The sequence below is a fragment of the Centruroides vittatus genome, unplaced genomic scaffold (assembly GCF_030686945.1).
Source record: "Centruroides vittatus isolate TY-2023 unplaced genomic scaffold, ASM3068694v2 contig_345, whole genome shotgun sequence".
Taxonomy (NCBI): domain Eukaryota; kingdom Metazoa; phylum Arthropoda; class Arachnida; order Scorpiones; family Buthidae; genus Centruroides; species Centruroides vittatus.
The window spans coordinates 3,713,091-3,732,940 of NW_027122170.1; the positions used below are offsets into that span (position 1 = coordinate 3,713,091).

Below are 19,850 nucleotides of genomic sequence, written 5' to 3' on the forward strand. Positions count from 1 at the left end.
TTTATTTCAGTCATACAAGCGAATAAATGACGGGGCGACTCGTATTACGTCACGCTTCCAGCGAAGTAAGCGTCGGTTGCCAAGGCGACGGAAGGTGATTAGAAGCGAAGGTAACAAACGAAGGTGCCAAGTCGCATAAACTTTGTGGCAGGAAAAGATGATGTCGAGATCGATTCGAGCGGAAACAAGGAGCAGGGCGAAAGATGACATCAAGCGGGTTATGCAGGCCATCGATAAAGTTAGAAAATGGTATCATATTCACTTCTTTTATGTAATCGTACGAAGCAGATTAGGCCTAACTTCTCTATTGTTTGTAGCAGAAAAGTCTCAAAATGTATGAAATATTCCAATATTTATCGTTTAATTTCTTCGTCTTAGTGTATTTACAATTTATTTACTTCGTTTTTATTTTCATATATGCCTTGCTTTATGCTCTTCATTCTGGTTTATCAGTTTAAAAGGCAGTGTTTATGATAATACCCAGGAACACTATTCTAGTGTCCCTGGGTATTATCATAAACACTACCACATTACTAGTTACATAAAAATCTGATGAATCTCCTGTAAATTACTAAATAAAATAATACTTTCCCTGTATTTCAGTTTAAAAACACTTAAGAAACACCACAAATCTTAATCCTGGCTTAATTACTAATTCTTGTATGTTTCAATTTTTTTCTGTTAAAATATATATGTATTATACAATGTGCAGGGTAGCGGGGTGGTTTGGTCTAGACGCCCGCTCCGAGGTAGAAATGCCATACAAAAGCCTTCTTTATCTGTTTTATTTATGTATTATTGTAGCCTTTGGAAGAGCATGAAGTCCCGTGTTTGACTGGAAACGTGTTCCGTCTTGCCTTCTCGGCCGCAGTAACGTATGCATTTAAAAAATGTAAAAAAAATACAACGTCGATTGTGTTTTGGTGACGAAGAGATGGTTAGAGAGACGAAATCCGAGAATGGATACAGAAACCGTAGGGTGGGAATCCCTGATGTAACTATATACAAACTTCCGATGCAAACCGGAAGTCGAGTTATTTTGGTTCAAAAATTTTCCCTCGAAAGGTGTTAGATGACCGATACGACTCTATTGTTACGATGTAAGACCGCCTCAAATTAGTAGGGGCAAGCCATTACTAATTTGAGGTGGAGAGCATATATTTTAAATTAAATAAATGAAAAATATGATTGAAAATTGCAGCCCGACATTGTGGTGATGTCACAATAAATAATCGCTATCTACTTTTACAAAGACATGCAAATATTGGATCTGAACTTCAAAAAGATCACGAATGGCTTTAAAATGAATAAAACAATTATAAAGTTTGTAGATTTTAAATGTAAAAGCATTGTTATTTATACAAATGTTCTTTTGTACTTTTGCTGCAAATTTCCTGTTTTACTACTTTTGATTATAGAAAGTTTGTGACATAAATCTTTGATGCATGAAGATATTTTATTTTTATTTTTGATGAGATGAATGAATTGTATGATATTCTTTCTATAATGTGAGTCTATGTGCATGAACGTATGCTACTTTAAAAGATACAATATTAACAAGTAAATATAATCAATTGTCAGCTGACATTTCCTTAGCATAGAAAATAAATAAATATAGCCCAACTTCTAATAGCTAAACACTTCCAAGCTAGATTAATTTCAGTCTTAGCTAATTAGTAATTAATGAAATTATTGAATTTACCTTAAAGATAGGCAGTTAAATTGTCATCTTACATTAAAATTAATTAAACATCAATTTAAAACGAAACCAATTAATGAGATTCTGGAAGGAAAGATGCATTACCTACCTAGATATGATATTATTGAATGATTCATTTAATAAGGTATTTGTTTTAATTCTTTAATAGTATTGATAAAAATGTTTGAGTCAAAATTAAAAACATATATTTCATTCTTAGAATGAACCTTGAACAAATAATCTGATTACCATTTATTAAACTGTAAATTGAATGAGTAGTATTATATGGAAATTACATTTTACAAAAGCTGCAAAGTAGATCGAAATTATCATTAAAGCTAAATAAATCCAGGATTATTTTGATTCGTGTCATATTTCCTATGTAAAGCATATCTTTTAAAATATAAAAAATATAGCAAGTAACATATTCATCTATATACACTAGACATGTTTAATCTGGTCATTCTTTGCACAGAGGGATGTCACGTTACTGAGAGAGAGTATAGGTTTATAGCTTACCTAAAAGCAATGATTGATGAGACCTGTCATTCTGTAGCATTGTCTTTTTTTTCTTTTAAATTACAGTATTTGTATGTTTAGTTCTTTATTAAATTTAATATTACAACTCTGCTGTATGTATTTTAAAAAAACACACACACAACTAAGAGACAAACATATTGTAATGGAGGTTTATACCAGATGATTGAGAGGCTGGATTAGTAAGAGTGTACTGTAATGCATTTTTTTTAATTATACCTCATAAAATACAAACTACAAATGCACAGTAGATATTTGCTTTTACATTTAAGTAATTCTTGAAAAGCTGTTAAGTGAACCATTGTATTTCCCATAAGCTTAGTTTCATAAATTGAAATTATATTTCTGAAAATATAGAATGAACTATATAACTGCATCGAGATGATGATAAACAAAATACGGCATTTCATAAAATTGTGGATAGAAAGTTGTCAATTGTAAAAGCAGATGTCATAAAATAGAGATTTAATATGTTTAATATGTATTTATCAAACTGGTTTATTTATTGTAATTGTTAATTAACTAGAAGGGATAAAGTCCATACATTTCAATATAATTTTGGAGAACATTCCTAAGTCATGTAATTTGTTTTTTCTCCACGTTGTCATATCTGAATGTAGGATTTTCTCACTTTTTAAAAACAGCTATTTGTAAATAATAATAATAATGTTTTATTATTATTATTATCTTAATGTATAATGTAATTTTAAAAGTCATTTTTAGAATAAATATTGTGTCCATTCATCTCGACATTAAATACATGTAGTGTTCTAATTTATATACATAAATGCACTTTTCTTAGTCGATAATCTTAGACATTAATCTAAGCATAACATCTTGTACTTTTAATATCAAAAATTCACCATTATATAATAATGAAAAAAATTTATTTGAAATACAAAAGAGTAAGGGTTGATTTACACGCAACAGTGACGTGCCGGCACGGCGACCGTTTTGGTGTAGTAAGCGTCGATAAATATCACGCATAGCCAATCGGAGTTTCGTCTATGACACTTGTATGATTGACAGAATACAGATCACGTGTCGTAGATGAAACTCTGGCTATGCGTGATATTTATCGACGCTTACTGCACCAAACGGTCGCCGTGCCGGCATGTCACTGTTGTGTGTAAACGACCCTAACAGTCATGTATTTATTGATACAAATCTTATTTTTTCATTTTTGAAGAATTTTATATATACCATGTATGTATTTTTTAATATTAAAGTGAAACAACTTAACTTCCTTCAATTCACCTTGTTATTATAAGAAAGTATATTATAAATTTTTCAAAATAGTAAAATTGTTTTCATAATAATCTTTTTAAAAATTATTGTTTGCTTAGTGTGGTATAATTTAAGAACATTTTTTAGCAATTCATATTAAAGATAGAGCATTTTTAGTAAAAAATATATCAAATAGAAATGAATAGACTCTGAATTTAAACATTGGAGGTTCTTAATTAGTATTTATTTCTAACTTCCAACTTATACATTCATATGTATGTAAAGGCTGGAAATTAGAAATATGTATGCATACATATACATGCCTATTTCTAGGATACATATGTATGCCTGATGAAAAATTATTAACACAGCTTCACTGTTCATTCTAAAAATATACATGTATACTTTTAGAATATACAGTTAAGCCCTGTTAATGTGTATATAATCTTGTAGTGTATTAAATAATTGAAATGTGTTTTATCGAATAATCACTACTTATTTGCATCTCTAACATTTTAATTTTCAAATTTTTTCCCTCCAAAACTACTATATCCTCTCTTTAACTATTCTTTTTACCGATTTCCCTCTTTTTACAATCTGTATTAATATGAGATGGTGTCTAATGCCTCACTCTAGTGCCAAATTCATTTCAAATTTATCATCATTATATACAAATTATCATTATATTCAGCCCAGTCATTTACAGCAGTGGTGGTATAAATCTGTATTCATTTTAGTTATATCAAATTGTATTGCTTTTTTTTTTTATGTATGGTATTTTATATTGTTCAAAGTTTATTACCTAAAATAGTACTTTAGTTGATGCTAAATCCTGTGGGAAATTACAATTTAATTTACAATGGCTCACTTAACAGTTTTCAGGAACGAATTAGGTCATAAAAGCAGAAGCTATTGTATTTAATAATAAAGTATTCTATTAAGTTAACATTTTAATGTATTTGATAAGGTTTTTTTTAATCTAATTTAATGAAGACATTTACCATTTTTGTTAAAAGAAATTTTTTCTATGACCATAAATTTTTACTATATATTTTAAATTGCATTTTTCTCCCAAAATAATTAAAATGTAGTTATATTCCAGTAAACTTTAATAAGCTTACTATAAACTGGATAATTTTTATTGGAAGAACTGTGTAATATATATATATATATATATAAATGCTATGAAACATGATGATTGGCAGCTTTATTTTTACAATCCTCTGCCTGTATAATAACTTTTCATCTTAATATTGCATCATAATGTCATCTAGAAAGTATTTTACATTTTAAAAAGGAATTTGAATTAAATACTCTTTATTGGCAAAGCTCATTTGAACTAATGCCAATGAGCAGTAATTGCTACAAACTTCCTTTATTGGTACATAACACATCACGTAACGTGTTCGCAGTGATGACTTACTGTTTTGGAACCATTTGATTCCAAGGTTTATCTCCATTTCAAACAAGTAAAAAATGGGTAAAAAAATAGTTCGTATTAGAACTGAGGAAATAAGAGAGTAAAGTTCATCAAAATATAAAGTTTTTATTTATGACGTTAAATATCGAGGTGCATCTTCTGTAGGCAATGTGTGTGTTTTTCTTTTTAGCTATCTCGCCTTATAGCCTTACTATGTATGGATTATAGGTGACAGGAAAAGATGAACCGGATACGGTAAGCTGTCCGGGGTCTACACCATTTTATTTATGACTGTTATTCGTTCTATATTTTTTTATTCTGAATGCATGACAACAATTTTTCTGTTTTCATAAAATTTTATATTAGGAAAAACAAATTTGACTTTGTTTTTAATATATAAGTTACAATCTTCAAAATTACAAATTTAATTTAAAATGTTTTTATGAACATTATGATAAAATATAGCATACTCATATAACAGCAGATAATTTTTAATACCATGATTTATTGCAAATAAACTAAGCAATAATTATTCAGTTTATATTAGGTTACTTTTTGTGTATAGGAAAAGTTTGAAAGGGGTGCAGGTTATGTGCTAATTTTAAATTGTAATTATAAACTAGTATGTATGGAGCGGTGGCTGCTCCTATGGGTGTGGTGTGAGTTATGCAAAGGATTTTTGTTCATTCAATTTTTTCAGATTATACATGTGAAAATACAATAAAAATTTATTTAAAACCAATTTTTTCTTTTTCTCAATTAGAAAACTTTATGGTTAATCGTCTTTCAAATTTTTCGTTAGTTTTTCTAATTGATATTATGCTGAAAAAATTTATTGTCATCTAGTGGAACTGAATGGCCAAAGATATAGTAACTTTACACTTTCACAACGTATTGCATCTGTTGCTACGTGCAACAACAACTTAGTGCATCTGTTGCTCGTAATAAAACTTTATCTGGTTTTAGATGGCATTTGAAAGTTTATATGGCTTGCATTTAATAGTTTCAAATGGTGAAAACAGATTAAAATTTCAAATAATTTGCACTGATTTACAAACTTTGTTTAAAAGTATTCTAAACACGAGTTATATAAGTATTTCAATATATGAAAATGATCACTTTTAACATGGAAGCTGATACATGTCGATAGTCATTGACACTAGCATCATAATTTTACTGAGTCTGTTGTTGTTTTCAATGGTTGAGGTTGTTAGAGATTCTTGGTTGAGATAATGTTGCACTTGTTGCAAAGAAAATATCTGTAATAGTTTGAATATCCCTTTGAGTACAGAGTGATTGTAATTAAAGTATTTCTGATCAGTTCTATCCAGAGTGGGATTATGCAGTTTATATACAATTAAATTTGATATGGTGACATTTCAGGATGTACAGAAGACATTTCCATAAAAAATATTCAGTGGAACATCAAAAATCCAGATTCAGCTGTCAAAAAATGGATATTAGCCTCTTTCAATGGTAACTTTCTTCTTGTTCTTTTGGCCTTGCATTGTTAATGTTCTAACACTAATTCAGAATTTTTAATTTTGAAATTTCTTAGAGTATTGTTTGGTTAAATATAGTGATTGATGTAAACTATATTTTGAATCTTTCACAAGAAATTTAAAAAACTTACAAAGACTGACTGGAACTTACACTGTAAATCAAACTTACATATTTTATTTGGAGTTTACAGTAATTAAAATGTTAATCTATACGTGAAAATCTGGACAGAGTCTGGCCTCAATTAGTCCAAATTTTCAATGTTGCAGTATGGTTCCAAAAGTCTTCATATAGCCCTTTTTACTGTTGCAAACTATCTGATTGTAATCTTCGTGTTTCTTATGGGGATACTTAGTGTGGTCTATTGGCTACACATAACAAATTTTGTAACTTTGAAAGACGATATCGTACCTCGTGAGAAGTATCACAGAGGATCAATTATGTTTGGCCATTGAACACTGTTTATCACCTTCGAATTTTAAACTTTAAGAATGAGTACCATATTGAGCAGTATTCCTGTTATTTCCGGTACATTGCTATGATTTTGGTATAGTATGATAAATAAAGTTTTGCTTGCGGTGCCAAAAGTACTATAGTGGTGCATTTTGGTATTAATTTTTTCTTGGAAATGTCTTTTGCGAGGCCTGAAATGTCACCATACTCTTGGTGACATTTGGTTGCATTTGAACTGCTAAATCTCTCTCTAGACTGCATTAAATAGAGATAATTAAATTATGATCACCTGGTAACATTATACATAGCAATATTGATGTACATTATGAGTAACCTAAAGCCTATGAAAAATGGTGATATATAATGCTATATATTTTAACTGTGGAATTATATTCATTTTAATCAAAAAATTTTCTGTACATAGCATTTTTTTTTTTTTTATTGGAGATTGAACAGAGATTCTGAAATTAATTAATTCATTCATTACTTGTGATGGTTATATTTAGTGTTGACTTGTCTGTCAGATTTTTATTTTAGAAACTCTGAAGGTGTAGGAATTAGTTAGTGTTGATGGATTTCAATGCTCTAATTTTGAGTGGGAAAGAGTAGAGTAAAATATTTTGATGGATGTATTATTTTAACTTGGAGTGGCATGTAGTTTTCATTTAGATGACTGTTGGCTTAAGAGAAATTTTCTACTTCTTTTCATGTGTAATTATGCTGTACACAATTGCCATTCCTCAAATTTGATGATTCTGAAAAATCCTTTGATGTCTTTTCTGTATGTACCAAATTTCAAGATCACATTGTTTAGTTTAAGAGAGAGTTTTGTTTACAGAAAAACATCTTTAATCCTCTCATAGGAAACCTCCCCAACTTTGTGACAGCATGGACCAATGTAAAACAAGTTCAGCTGGAAATGATTGAGAGAACTGAGGTGTTTCTTAAAAGAACCAGAAAATTATTTTTTAAGAATGAAATAAAGCTGAGAAAAATTTAAATACAGGTATACCTCGTCTTACGTTGGTAATTGGTTCCAGGAGAGGCGACGTAAGTCGAATTTACTTGTGTAGTTACGACATAAGTCGTAGTTTCGACTTACGTCGTAACTAAACGCCAATAATGGAGGAAACTCCAATAATGAGCACTTAAAGACCGCTAAATAAGACGACAACACAGGAACACAGATGTTTTCATGTTTCGTTCTCTAGGATTTATGATGATCATATTAACATTTACTGTAAATATGTTTATTTTAATATGATTTTATGTGCTTTTAACGCTTTTCTAGTGATATTACGACTTCAATGTTTGTGGCGGACGGATTTAAAGTCAAATAAACTGATTTAAACTTGATTTTTATTTTTCCATATACTTTTTTGACAAACGATGTATAATCGGGAACGACGTAACTCGAGAGTGACGTAACTCGAGGTATACCTGTAGTTGAAGGTCATAGTTTCTTAGACTTAAGTGTTCAAAGCATGATGTCAAGACATGGTATATTCATAGTGACTTACAGACCACCACGTCATGACATGCTACATAGTTGACAAACATCCATGCTGAAGCATTGAAAAATGACAGTAGAAAATCATTACTATGCATATATGGGGGAAAATTGTACATGGGCTTGTGCTAAACAGAAAAAATTTCTTTCAACTAAAATTTTTATATAATCAGATGAATAGCAAGAAGATACCTTGTAAGTATAGCTAAATAAGTTAAATTGGTGAAAATTTACTGTGGGGAAAAAACTAGTAAGCATAGAAAATCACCATTATTGCTTATGATCATGGGTTAATAAAGAATTTATTCAAATGATATATGTCATTTGAACTATTAAGCACCCCTCCAATTGTCCTATATCATTGGGCTATAATTTGGTAGTAATAATTATAAATTACTGATAAATTTGATTCTACAAGGAGGCATTAGGCACCATCATGTTATAATTATTAAATTTAGTACAGGATGGCACCTAATGGCTCTCTCTTGGGTCAAATTCATTAGTAATTTATAATTATTACTACCAAATTTTAGTCCAATGATATACGGCAATTGGAGGTGTTATCGCAATGTATCAGGTAGTTAAGATGTTTATATCTTATTATATTAAGCACCATTATATATATATATATAAATGGTGCTTAATATTTTAAGATAAATTTAATTTTCAAAATATAAACTAATGTATTGAATAATATTTTAAAAATAGAATATAAAATGAAGTAAATATCATAATTTCAAATAATTTATTAAAAATTTAATAAATAATTTAAATTGTTTAATTTTTATAAAAATATTGTTTTAGGGAAAAGAAATGGGTAACTATCGGTGATACAACAATGAAAATTTACAAATGGGTTCCGGGTACGTTATTTTTCAAAGTGAATTTTTGTTGAAATTTATTTATTTATTTTTTAATGATATTTGTTTTATTTCAGTTACAGTCTATGAACAAACTCAGGTTTGATATGCATGCCTAATTTTTTCACTAATTAATAAATTAAGAAGTCTCAAAATCTGAAATGATCTGGTGTAGAATGTTTCCACAGTTTATGCAAATATTTTTTGATAATTTTACAAAAACATTAATTCAAGCTACTTGTTTTACATCTATAAGTTAATTACATCAATAATTATTTCTATTGAAATTTTTAACTAAAAATATAATATGATAGATACACACACAGTGTTATATATAAAATTTTTAGTGCATAGAAAGATTTCACCATTAAGACAGCATTTAAACGTTAACAATGAAAACCATCTTCTAAATTGTATGGTGACAAACAATACAATTTAGATGATACAATTTCTGATTTGTACCATTAAATACAAATCAAAAATTTTTATCATCTAAGTACAATTTGAACTGTGAATATTGGTTAAATTAACACAAAATTTCAAAATATTTTTTTTTTATAGTGGAAGTTCTATTCTTGCCAGTTATATAATTTTGAAAGCCTAAAATTGTCATACTCAATTTTAGGGAAGCATATATAATAATAGTTTTTAAAAATCTCGGCATATTTCGTATTACTTTTAAAAGTACTTAAATATCCAAATTTAATGACTAATATTCTTCTAGTTGTTTCTAAAGTTTTGATATTGTTTCAAACAATTGAAACAGGTAAACATTAAGATTTTACAAAACTTCATTATGAGACCAGTTTTATCATTTAGGGCCAGTTGCATGAGGTAACACATAAATTACATAACAAATTTGATCTTGTCACTAAGCTAAAGAATAAGCTAAGTTTGTGTTTTGCAAGTTTCTTTGACATGTCAGATAGTTTTTGTTCAGTTAGCTGAAAAATTCTTACTGTGTAGTCACATTGGAAACAGTGGTAAACAAGATGGAGTAAATGAAAGTGTGGAACAGATTGGAGTATATACAAAAATGTACAGTTTAACCCGATTATAACGTCGTCGGATATAACGTCAAATTTTTATTAGTCCCATGATTTTACTATACTAGATAATGTTAAAAAACCCACTTGTAACGACATAAAACCCTGTTTTAACGTCATGTTTGAAGCACTCCGAAATTTTATTTAACAAAAAAAATACTAAGTGTTCAGTCCTAGGGTCAGAGTTCACTTTCCTAGAACGACTGTGGGTGGTGCTCTTTCCATCTGACTTCGGTGGGGTGAAATTCGCCACTTTTAAATGACGTGACGATTGGTTATTACGTGCTCATTTTTAAATTACTTTATGCTAAATTGTTAAACATTCTATTATTTTTAATATAACATATTATATCAAATAGTTTATAAAGAAATAATTGAATTATTTTTAATTGGCATACATTAATTTAACCTTTTGTTGCCTTTTGATTCGACATTATTCTCAAAACCGGAAGTTCCGCCATTATTGAAACTATAAGAAATTTTTAATTACATCGATGTAAATAAAGTTTATTTAAACGTGTAGTTTGCATTTTTATACATACGATAATAAATTATTACTATCATAATAGATACGGTATACTATATTACCATTAAGAAATAATTTTACGGTAAAACATACGACAAAATTAGAATGGAGTTTATAACAGGTTCTTAAACACGCTTGGTACGTTTTATCGGACTGAAATTATGACCCCGCAGATAACGACACTGTTATAACGCCAAAAAATTGCCGGTCCCACGGATGATGTTATAAACGGGTTAAACTGTATATTAGGAACTTTGGTGGATTGTATCTACAATATTTTAATAAAAAGTAAGATTCACTTAACTTGGAAAATTAACATAAAACTGTAACTTTTTAAATCAAAATTGATTCTTGAAATTTACAATTACTAAACATTTATTATAAGATCTGACCCTTCTTAATAATAATCTGCCAATATTAGGATAAACTTTCTTTAAATATTGTAAATAAAGGTTATCCACGTTGGAATTGAAGCTGGTCGGCCATCTTGTTTCTTTGCTAATCTACAGAATAAATTACAACAACCTGTAATTGATTGGTTAACTTAACTCATCAGTTTGCACAAGTGTAAATCTTTGAGATAATGTGTCAGGGAGTAATTCTATAGATTAAAATGCATTTTACCTTGATTAAAAGCTATGTAACTGTCCCTTAAAGTTTAGTCTAATTTATAATTTTTTGTCTGTAGTGATGTAAATTACAATTATTATTTGCAAGTAACATTCACAACAAAGATTTTGCAGTCTTAGGAATAAATTGTAACAGATAAATTGATAACTCTGTCCAAAGAATGTACTAAACCTTAATTGAAAGTGCAAATATGGAATTTTAAGCTATTGGATAATTTTGTAAATGAAATACCATCCACCTTAGGAGAAATTTCAATGTTCAACAATTAAAAAAAGTTTTGTTTTAGTTCAACAGACAAGATGGTAATTTACATATTAACTGTTTATTTTTCACCAGAATGTTTTGAAAATATATTTTTTTTGTTAGGAATTTATTGAGGAAGGTAAATATTAGTATTAATTACTGAATGTGTAAATGTTGATAGTTTCAACAACTTTGTGTGCGCCAAAAATAATGCTTGAATTTAGTGATTGAAGATATGAAAATTCTAGATCGACTAATCCAAATTATTCAAAAATTGCAACATATAAATTGTTTAGGAGAGAGAATTTAGAATTATTCATTATAAAAGAGAGAATTTTTTTTAGTTTTCCTAAGGGGATAAAGTTTTTTTTTTAATTTGGAATTTTTTAAATAGAATCTGAGATTGAGGAAGCAGAGAAGACATTTATTTGCACATAAGTTTATCATGATATTCAAAAACATTTATGAGAATATATAAATAGATTAAATTCCTCTTTTAATATTTGCTGAATTTTTATGGAAACAAATACTTTAAAGTATTAATTATACAGGGTGTTCAGAAATTCCCATTACAAACTTTTAGGACTTGTAGAAGGGAGTGAGTACATAATATTTTGATTAGGAATCCATGTCTGGAAATGTACCATTTCCATTCTACGACAGTTTCGATTCGGATGTTTAACTCTTCCACTTCTGCTCGAGGAATTAGAATTAGCCATGACGCAGTGCAACTATTCAAAAGGAAACATAACAAAACATCTATTTATCACTTAAGCACATTTGTTTTTATTAACACTTAAACTTTACGTGTTTACATTATTCCAAAACAAAAAAGGACCCGGCATACAATACGTACAGAACAGTACCGATGCATTACAACGGCGGCTCGACTTGGCGATCACCAACGTTCTTACAGACATTGTACCTACGAAGCACGTTCTGGTACACTCCGAGACTTTTCTCTTTCCCTCAGCAGAAGTGGAAGAGTTAAACATCTGAATTGAAACCGTCGTAGAAGGAAATGGTATATTTCCGGACATGGGTTACTAATCAAAATATTATGTACTCACTTTCTTCTACAAGTCCTAGAAGTTTGTAACGGGAATAGCCGAACACCCTGTATACCATTCAAAACACCCTGTGTTCAAAAAACCCTGTATACCATTTACTATATATTTTGCCAAATTTAAAATTACATTTTTAAATTTTGTATTGGCATAAATTAAAATTTTTATCTAATTTTGTATTTAGTAAGACAAAGATAGAGGATATAAGTTAATTTTTTTAAAAAAAATTCAAAAATTATCATTATTTGAAATTCCCAATATTTCAGATTTTGAAGACTTAATTTAATTACTCAGTATAATTTTAATTTCTTTTACTAAATGATAACGTTAAGAGATACAAAGATGAATAACTTTCTTTAGCCTAGAGGAAAAGGTAAAGGAACGGGAAGTGGAAATAAAGAGAATATAGAAAAATGCGCAAAAGCTGGAGATAAAAGTGGAAAAAGAGGTAAGTAATTAAATATTACATATTCTTTTAATAAAATCTAATTTGTATAACGTGAATACAGTAAATATAAATTTTAAAAAATTTCTTTATTTTTTTTGTATTCTGGTTGAAATAAATGTGGTTTTCTTCCATCTCTGACATGACACAAGAAGCAGTTTTATTTCTTTTTAGACAGATTTTAATGTCAAACAACATATATAATCAAAGATTCATATTATATACAGTCAAACCTGTTTTTGTGCGGGGGATAGGGACGCATAAAAGAAAATGCATAAAAAAAAATCCTGCGAAACTTCATGAGTGGCTATAAAAAATAGTTTTCACAACACATTTAAAAAATATTTTTTTTATGTGGTGGATAGGGACCGCATAAAAAAGTCTCACGTTGAAAATAACTCGAAACTGTACGAAATAACTAGGAATTGCTTTTTTAACTCCTTGGGCCTTTTTCTGCAACACCTAATGGGGGAAAAATCCTCTAAGAATTTTAATTTTATATTAATTAATTATTTCCACTTAAATACGAATCTAACATTAAAAAGTTAAAAATAATCGTTAAATAATGATTTTATTTGATAAATATAGCTGCAGAAAGTGTTATTTCATTTAACAAGGCCTGTAATTTCACACCTGCAGTCTAAAGCTGGAGGGGAGCTAACTTACCGCATCTGTTCAAATATAACATAATATTTATGGTTTTTATGCTATTAAAATAAGAGGGGACCGAAATAAACGTATGAGAAAAAAATTTTACTGCATAAAAAATGAAAAAACCTGCTGATGTCATAGAAAACAACCAATAGAGTTTTTAAAAATTTTACGGGAGTCAATTAATTTCCAATTTGATTGAAATTTTCATATACCGCACAAAAAAAATCGCACATAAAAAGAGCGCACAAAAACAGGTTTGACTGTATTTAATATTTTAATTCTTCAGGTGAAATTCTTTTCATTATATATAGAAGTACATGACAGAAAGAAATAAGTGTAATCTTAAACATTGAGATATAGGTATATATAGTAAAATCTGTCTGAAACAAAAACTTAATAAGAGAAACCTGCCTAAACAGGAAAATTTCTTAGGAACAGTGATTTTCTGTATTAAAAAGAAACCTGCCAAACTGGAAATAATATTCAGTACAATGAGTCCAGTTTACACAGGTTTCACTGTATATACACACATTTCTTCGGCAACATCTCTCGACATACTATATTCAACGAATGTATCTGTTCTCGATTCTTGACTTGCCGAGAGAGGGAGATATTTAATTTTTATTTAAGTGTTAACTTTCATTTTTGAGAAAAGAATAATAATTAAATACATTGAATTGTGTATTGACTTATTTTTGATGCATTTAAATTTACAATTAAATAAAACTATTTAATAAATTATAAAAATCTTATTTCAGTTTTCTTTGATTAGAAAAGGTTGAATAAAAACTTAAAATTAATATAATTTTATCTTCAAAGTTATTGTAAATAATAATTAATGTGTCAACACTAATTTATTTAAATTATGAACATTTAAAAATAGGGCAAAACTTACTGTCAAATTTCTGTGATGGAATTCAAAGGAAGATATTTAATTTTTATGAGTGATATATATGTGTTTCTCTTTCTTCTATGGTATATATAAATCATATATATGATATGTGATTAAAGTCATTTATATTGCTAAAAAGTAAGACTTTTTTACAAACAAAATATTGAATCAGTGCTTGATTCTTTTATTGTGGTAATAAAATCTGTTTGATTTTCTAGATATTAGGAGTGGACCGGATATTAAAAGGTTAGAAACGTCCGAGTCGACCTGTATGTCGGGAATGACAGAAGAATCTAGTATAGGTTAGTATTTTTACGGTAATAATTTTTAAGAATTAATATTCAACACACGCTTCATTCGTGTATTTGCCGCTCTTTGTATTTTAACACTAAGTGACAAAAGCAGAGTAATGACATTCAATTCTTCTATTCCTAAACATTGCTTCTTGTCTGGTTAAGATTTTCATATATAAATTCACTAAACTTAATTCAATGGTGATTTTATTTCCAATCATTGGTGTAATAAGTCTGGGAATAAAATTACCATTGAATTAAGTGTATGGAATTAATATATGAAAAACATTCAACTCTATTTCTACCATATGCTATATTGATTAAATATTTAGTTAATTAGTAAAAGAAAAAAAAATATTTATTTAGAATTATCTTATCTTGGTTCTTATTTACCTCATTAATTTATTAAAAAAAATTATGAAAAAAATTATTTCTTGTTCTAAGGAAAATATATTCTTTTCACTTTGTTTACACATTAAAGTCAATATTTAATACATAAAACTTGATGTAAAATGGCAATCCAGATTTGAAACTTTTAATTTATATTTATTAGAGTGCAAAATCTTTACTTAGGCTTTGTCATTTTCACCTGAATTTAAACAGCCTTTATTGTTGATTTACAAGAAATCTGAGGATTATATATAACAATTTTTGTTTTGGGGTGTTTTATTATGGGAGTTATTTGGAGTTTAGTAAAAAAATACTACTAAAGATTTTTATTTTCAAGCATTTAAAACAAATTACCATTGATTTGCTAAATGAACGTGTTTAATATGAGGGTCATTCAAATGAAACTCGATCAATGACTTTACTTTTAATGTAATGTACTGTATGTACTAAATAATCTGTCCCACTGATACATCAGACGTTTGATTCCTTGCTCGTAGAACTCTGTTGCTATCTGCACCATTCCCGAACTACGTCTTTCCACTTCGGCGTCTGATGGAAATTTACACCCTTTCGGGTGCCTGTTAAGCTCCTCAAAAATATGGAAATCGTACGGAGACAAGTCAGAACTGTATGCAGGATGCTGGAGTGTTTCCCAGTTTATTTCAACATAGAAATATTTTTTTTATTTTGTAAGAAAATAAAAAACATTAAATTTAACAAAATAATTATCAGTAAATAGTACCTTATTTACTGTGCTTTGATAGTTGCAGGATGGTAGATACACATTGTGCCCAAATCAGTGTATGTGTGATATAAGAATCAAAGGTTGTTATAGCAAAAAGCTGTATAATGAGAACAGTGTGTGTGTTTTTTTTTTCTTTGACTTATCATTATATTCATGTTAGTTATTTAAGGGAAATGCTTATTATTAAACTTGCATCATCTGGAACCAATTACTGATGTAGGGTGAAGTATTACTACTATATACAGGGTGTCCCATAAATTTGTAAATAGTTTAAAAATACCAATTTTTTCAACTTTTATGAATATTTGAATGTGGTTTGCGTAAAAGTTATTCTCACGAACGGGGATTTTTTGGGTAGAGAAAAAAAAATTAGTTCAAATTTTTGTCGCTGGAGGGCACTGAACTCAAGAAAAATCACTGGAATTGTGCAAATCTGAGTCTTACAAAATGCAGGGTGTACGATTAACAGCTCGTTTCTGAATTTTCGCATTACTGGCACCGACATATGGTATTCATTATGATGTTGATGTTTTATCTCAGCCACGGATTGCCAGCTGAAACTTTACAAAGGTTTAGGACACAGAAGAGAATGAAGAAAGGTTTGCAAATGGAAACCAATCAGGCAGGAGTGTCCAAACACTCCTGCCTGATTGGTTTCCATTTGCAAAGCTACGTTGGAGGTATGGACCTCTGATAAACCTGGTGCTCCACTGCATGGGCAATTACACAAACTTCCGTTCTTCGAAATGTTGTACTAGGGAAACCAATCCGGCCGGAGTGATTGGACTTGAACCTTTCTTTGTTCTATTCAGTGTCCTAAACCTTTGTAAAGTTTCAGCTGGCGATTCGTGGCCGAGATAAAACAACTTCACCAATAGAGCTTTATCCACAAACGTCAGCATCGTAATAAAAACCGTATGTCGGCACCAGTAATGGGAAAATTCAGAAACTAGCTGTTAATCATACACCCTGCATTTTATAAGACTCAGATTTGCACAATTCCACTTTCCTTGCATTCAGTGCCCTCCATTGACAAAAATTAAACTATTTTCTTTTTCTCTACCCAAAAAAATCCCCCTTTGTGAGAATAACTTTTACGCAAACCACATTCAAATATACCAATTCTTTCAACTTTTATAAATTTATGGGACATCCTGTATATAAAACATAGAATTTCTTACCTAAGAAAATACATTAGAATTAAATACATTCAAAATTTTCTGTGTTGTTTTCATTACAATATTTATGATTCCATTAACATAATGGTAATTTTTTCTTTTTTGCCCTTTTCACTTTGACTTCTCAAAAATTTATTATTTTATACTTAACAATAACCTGTTTTTGTCTAGGTTTCGTAGACATCAGTCAAGATTCTCAGGCAGAAACAATCGAATCTCAACCTCCTAGTGACGAAGCCACAAATCTCAGTCTCCCCGAAAACAGCAGCGATGCCCAATTTCCAGACAGCCACCACGGTAAGTACTAATTAAGATCGGTATTCGGGGTAAAAGAAATTGTAACTTTTGTCCAAAAGTAGAGGCAGTCTACATTTTACACAAACAAAATTAATTTAGATTTGTCTACAGTTCACACACTTCACGATTTTTAAAACTTAAAGATAGTTTTTTAAATGTCAAAATACCATGGCTACCTATTTACTAAAGATCCAGTCAGTCATTGCAAAACTTGCTTTTCACTTATTACCAACAAATTTAATAAATTCATTATTGCATATTTGTTTTGGCATGCCATCCTGCACATTCTTTCACCATTTATGTGCTTACCCCGTGCACGGGACCCTTTGTATATATTGTTCCTATGTTTTGCAATTATTGCCCAGAAATGGCGCACTTGTAATCTTCATCCTTCCGTCTTCTCCCCCTCCTCCCTTTCTCCTATTCCCCCCTCTACTTCCTTCCTTTTCTGGCTATGCCTTTCGGTGCAGCCTGGATCTATCAACTATCTATCTATTGCATATTTGTAGCTTTGAAAACATTCAAAGTTTATGTTTAACATTGTATTGACATTTAAGATTTTAACATTTAACTGCAAATTAACAATTTAGTATTAGATTTTTTTTTCTCTTCATCAAAACATAGTATTGTATTTATATATATATATATATTCCAGTAAAGTAGCAACAGCTAAAATTGTATATTTGAAATAAATTAGTTTTACTTAGAATCTATTAAACAAGATAAATACAGTATGTAAAATATTGATTTTGAGGAAAAGAACTTTACAATTGTCACAAAATGGTATGTTGGTAAAGACAGATGTTCAACAGCTGTAATTTCAATGTTCTTCAGCACATACTGCATTATATTCTCGAAATGCACATTTTAATGTTAAATTCAAAAATTCATCTGTCAGAATACCAAAAATATCTCTTGGTGCATTGTATGGTCTGTATGCAATAACTTCAGATTGTTGTTTTGGGCTGCAAATGTGAGGCATCTCTATTCCACACAAGTAAAAATAGATTAATTTGACAAAGTAGAATTGAAGAAATACAATATTAAACAGTAATAGATGACGTTGTTAGCATTACCAAGGCTCCACGTTTTAACAGCTTCTTTTGAGTGTTTTTATTAGCTTTTCCAAATGTTAGTTTAATTTAAAAATATATTTGATTTGCACAAATGCAAATCAAATATATGTCTGATAAGTCTGATATGTCACAAATGTTTTGTTTAAAATCCTGCTGCTGCAGGAATTTTTGCTTTTATAATAATAAATTGAACAAAAGTACCCATTGGAAGTATGAAAATTATGTGCTGGACTAAGTGGGTAGGCATTTTATATTGGGTTTCAAGGAATAATGGCTGAATATATTGAAAAATAAATAATCATTATGCTCTTCTACCACCAGGCAATAATTATTGACCTGGCATTGGTAATGTTTTAATGTAAGTTAATGTTGAAAAAGAATAGAATATCAGCAAATTGATGTACTTTAATGATTATGATGGATATTTCAGATTAGTATTTAAATGAATTGTAATGAGATTTTTTAAACTGTACTGCACCATGTATGTTACTGTTAATCACTTCAAATCTTTCAAGATTATAGAAATGCCATTCAAAGTTTCATGCACAGGAAACACGCGAAACCACACAAATTGTGTGTATCAATTCATCAGGCTGAATTAATATACAGAAATCCCTCGTACAACACTAGTTATGGGGAAAAAGTGTCTCGTTAGGCAAAAGATTGAAGTTTGAAGATGGCAATACATTGTAGAAAGAGAAGCCCTTGTCCGAGTGCTTTTGTTAATCTTGATCAGAAATATCGGCAACATTTTTAATTTTTTTTATGGATGACAAAAATATGATATGTTATTAATAGAAAATTTGTTGTAGAGGGTCATGTTTGTTCAATTGAGTACAGACTGATTTTTTTTCCAGAATTTGTGTTGGAATACTGAGATACCCTTGTATTTCGTTCATCATTTTTACAAATGATTACTTTCCTACAATTAAAAAAACTTAACACCACTTACAGTTTAAATAAACATTTTTTAGGTATTAAATCAAAACACAGTGACAGACAGAGTTGTTTTTTATAATCTTAAGGGGCTGTCCATAAATGACATCCACACTGGAAGGGAGAGAGAGGGGGGGTATGACAAGTCGGACAAAGGTTGAACTTCGATGGATGCCCATTTTATTTTATGAATAATAAAAATTTAACGAAGTGATAAACTGTATAA

General features: G+C 29.4%; 1 protein-coding gene across 3 annotated transcripts in view; it reads left to right on the top strand.

The window, feature by feature from the left end:
• Window positions 1–19,850, top strand: part of BCL7-like (chromatin remodeling complex subunit BCL7B-like protein) — a 24,554-nt gene continuing 4,704 nt past the window's right edge. Inside the window, exons 1-6 of one of the 3 annotated variants that reach the window (XM_067269084.1) lie at window positions 1–249; window positions 9,151–9,209; window positions 9,284–9,306; window positions 13,079–13,166; window positions 14,928–15,011; window positions 17,487–17,612. In XM_067269084.1, the coding sequence (XP_067125185.1) occupies window positions 158–249; window positions 9,151–9,209; window positions 9,284–9,306; window positions 13,079–13,166; window positions 14,928–15,011; window positions 17,487–17,612 (472 nt within the window). In that variant the 5' untranslated portion in view covers window positions 1–157. Of the gene's footprint in view, window positions 335–9,150; window positions 9,210–9,283; window positions 9,307–13,078; window positions 13,167–14,927; window positions 15,012–17,486; window positions 17,613–19,850 lie in introns of all 3 variants that reach the window. The other 2 variants (XM_067269083.1, XM_067269085.1) reach the window with 2 other exon arrangements.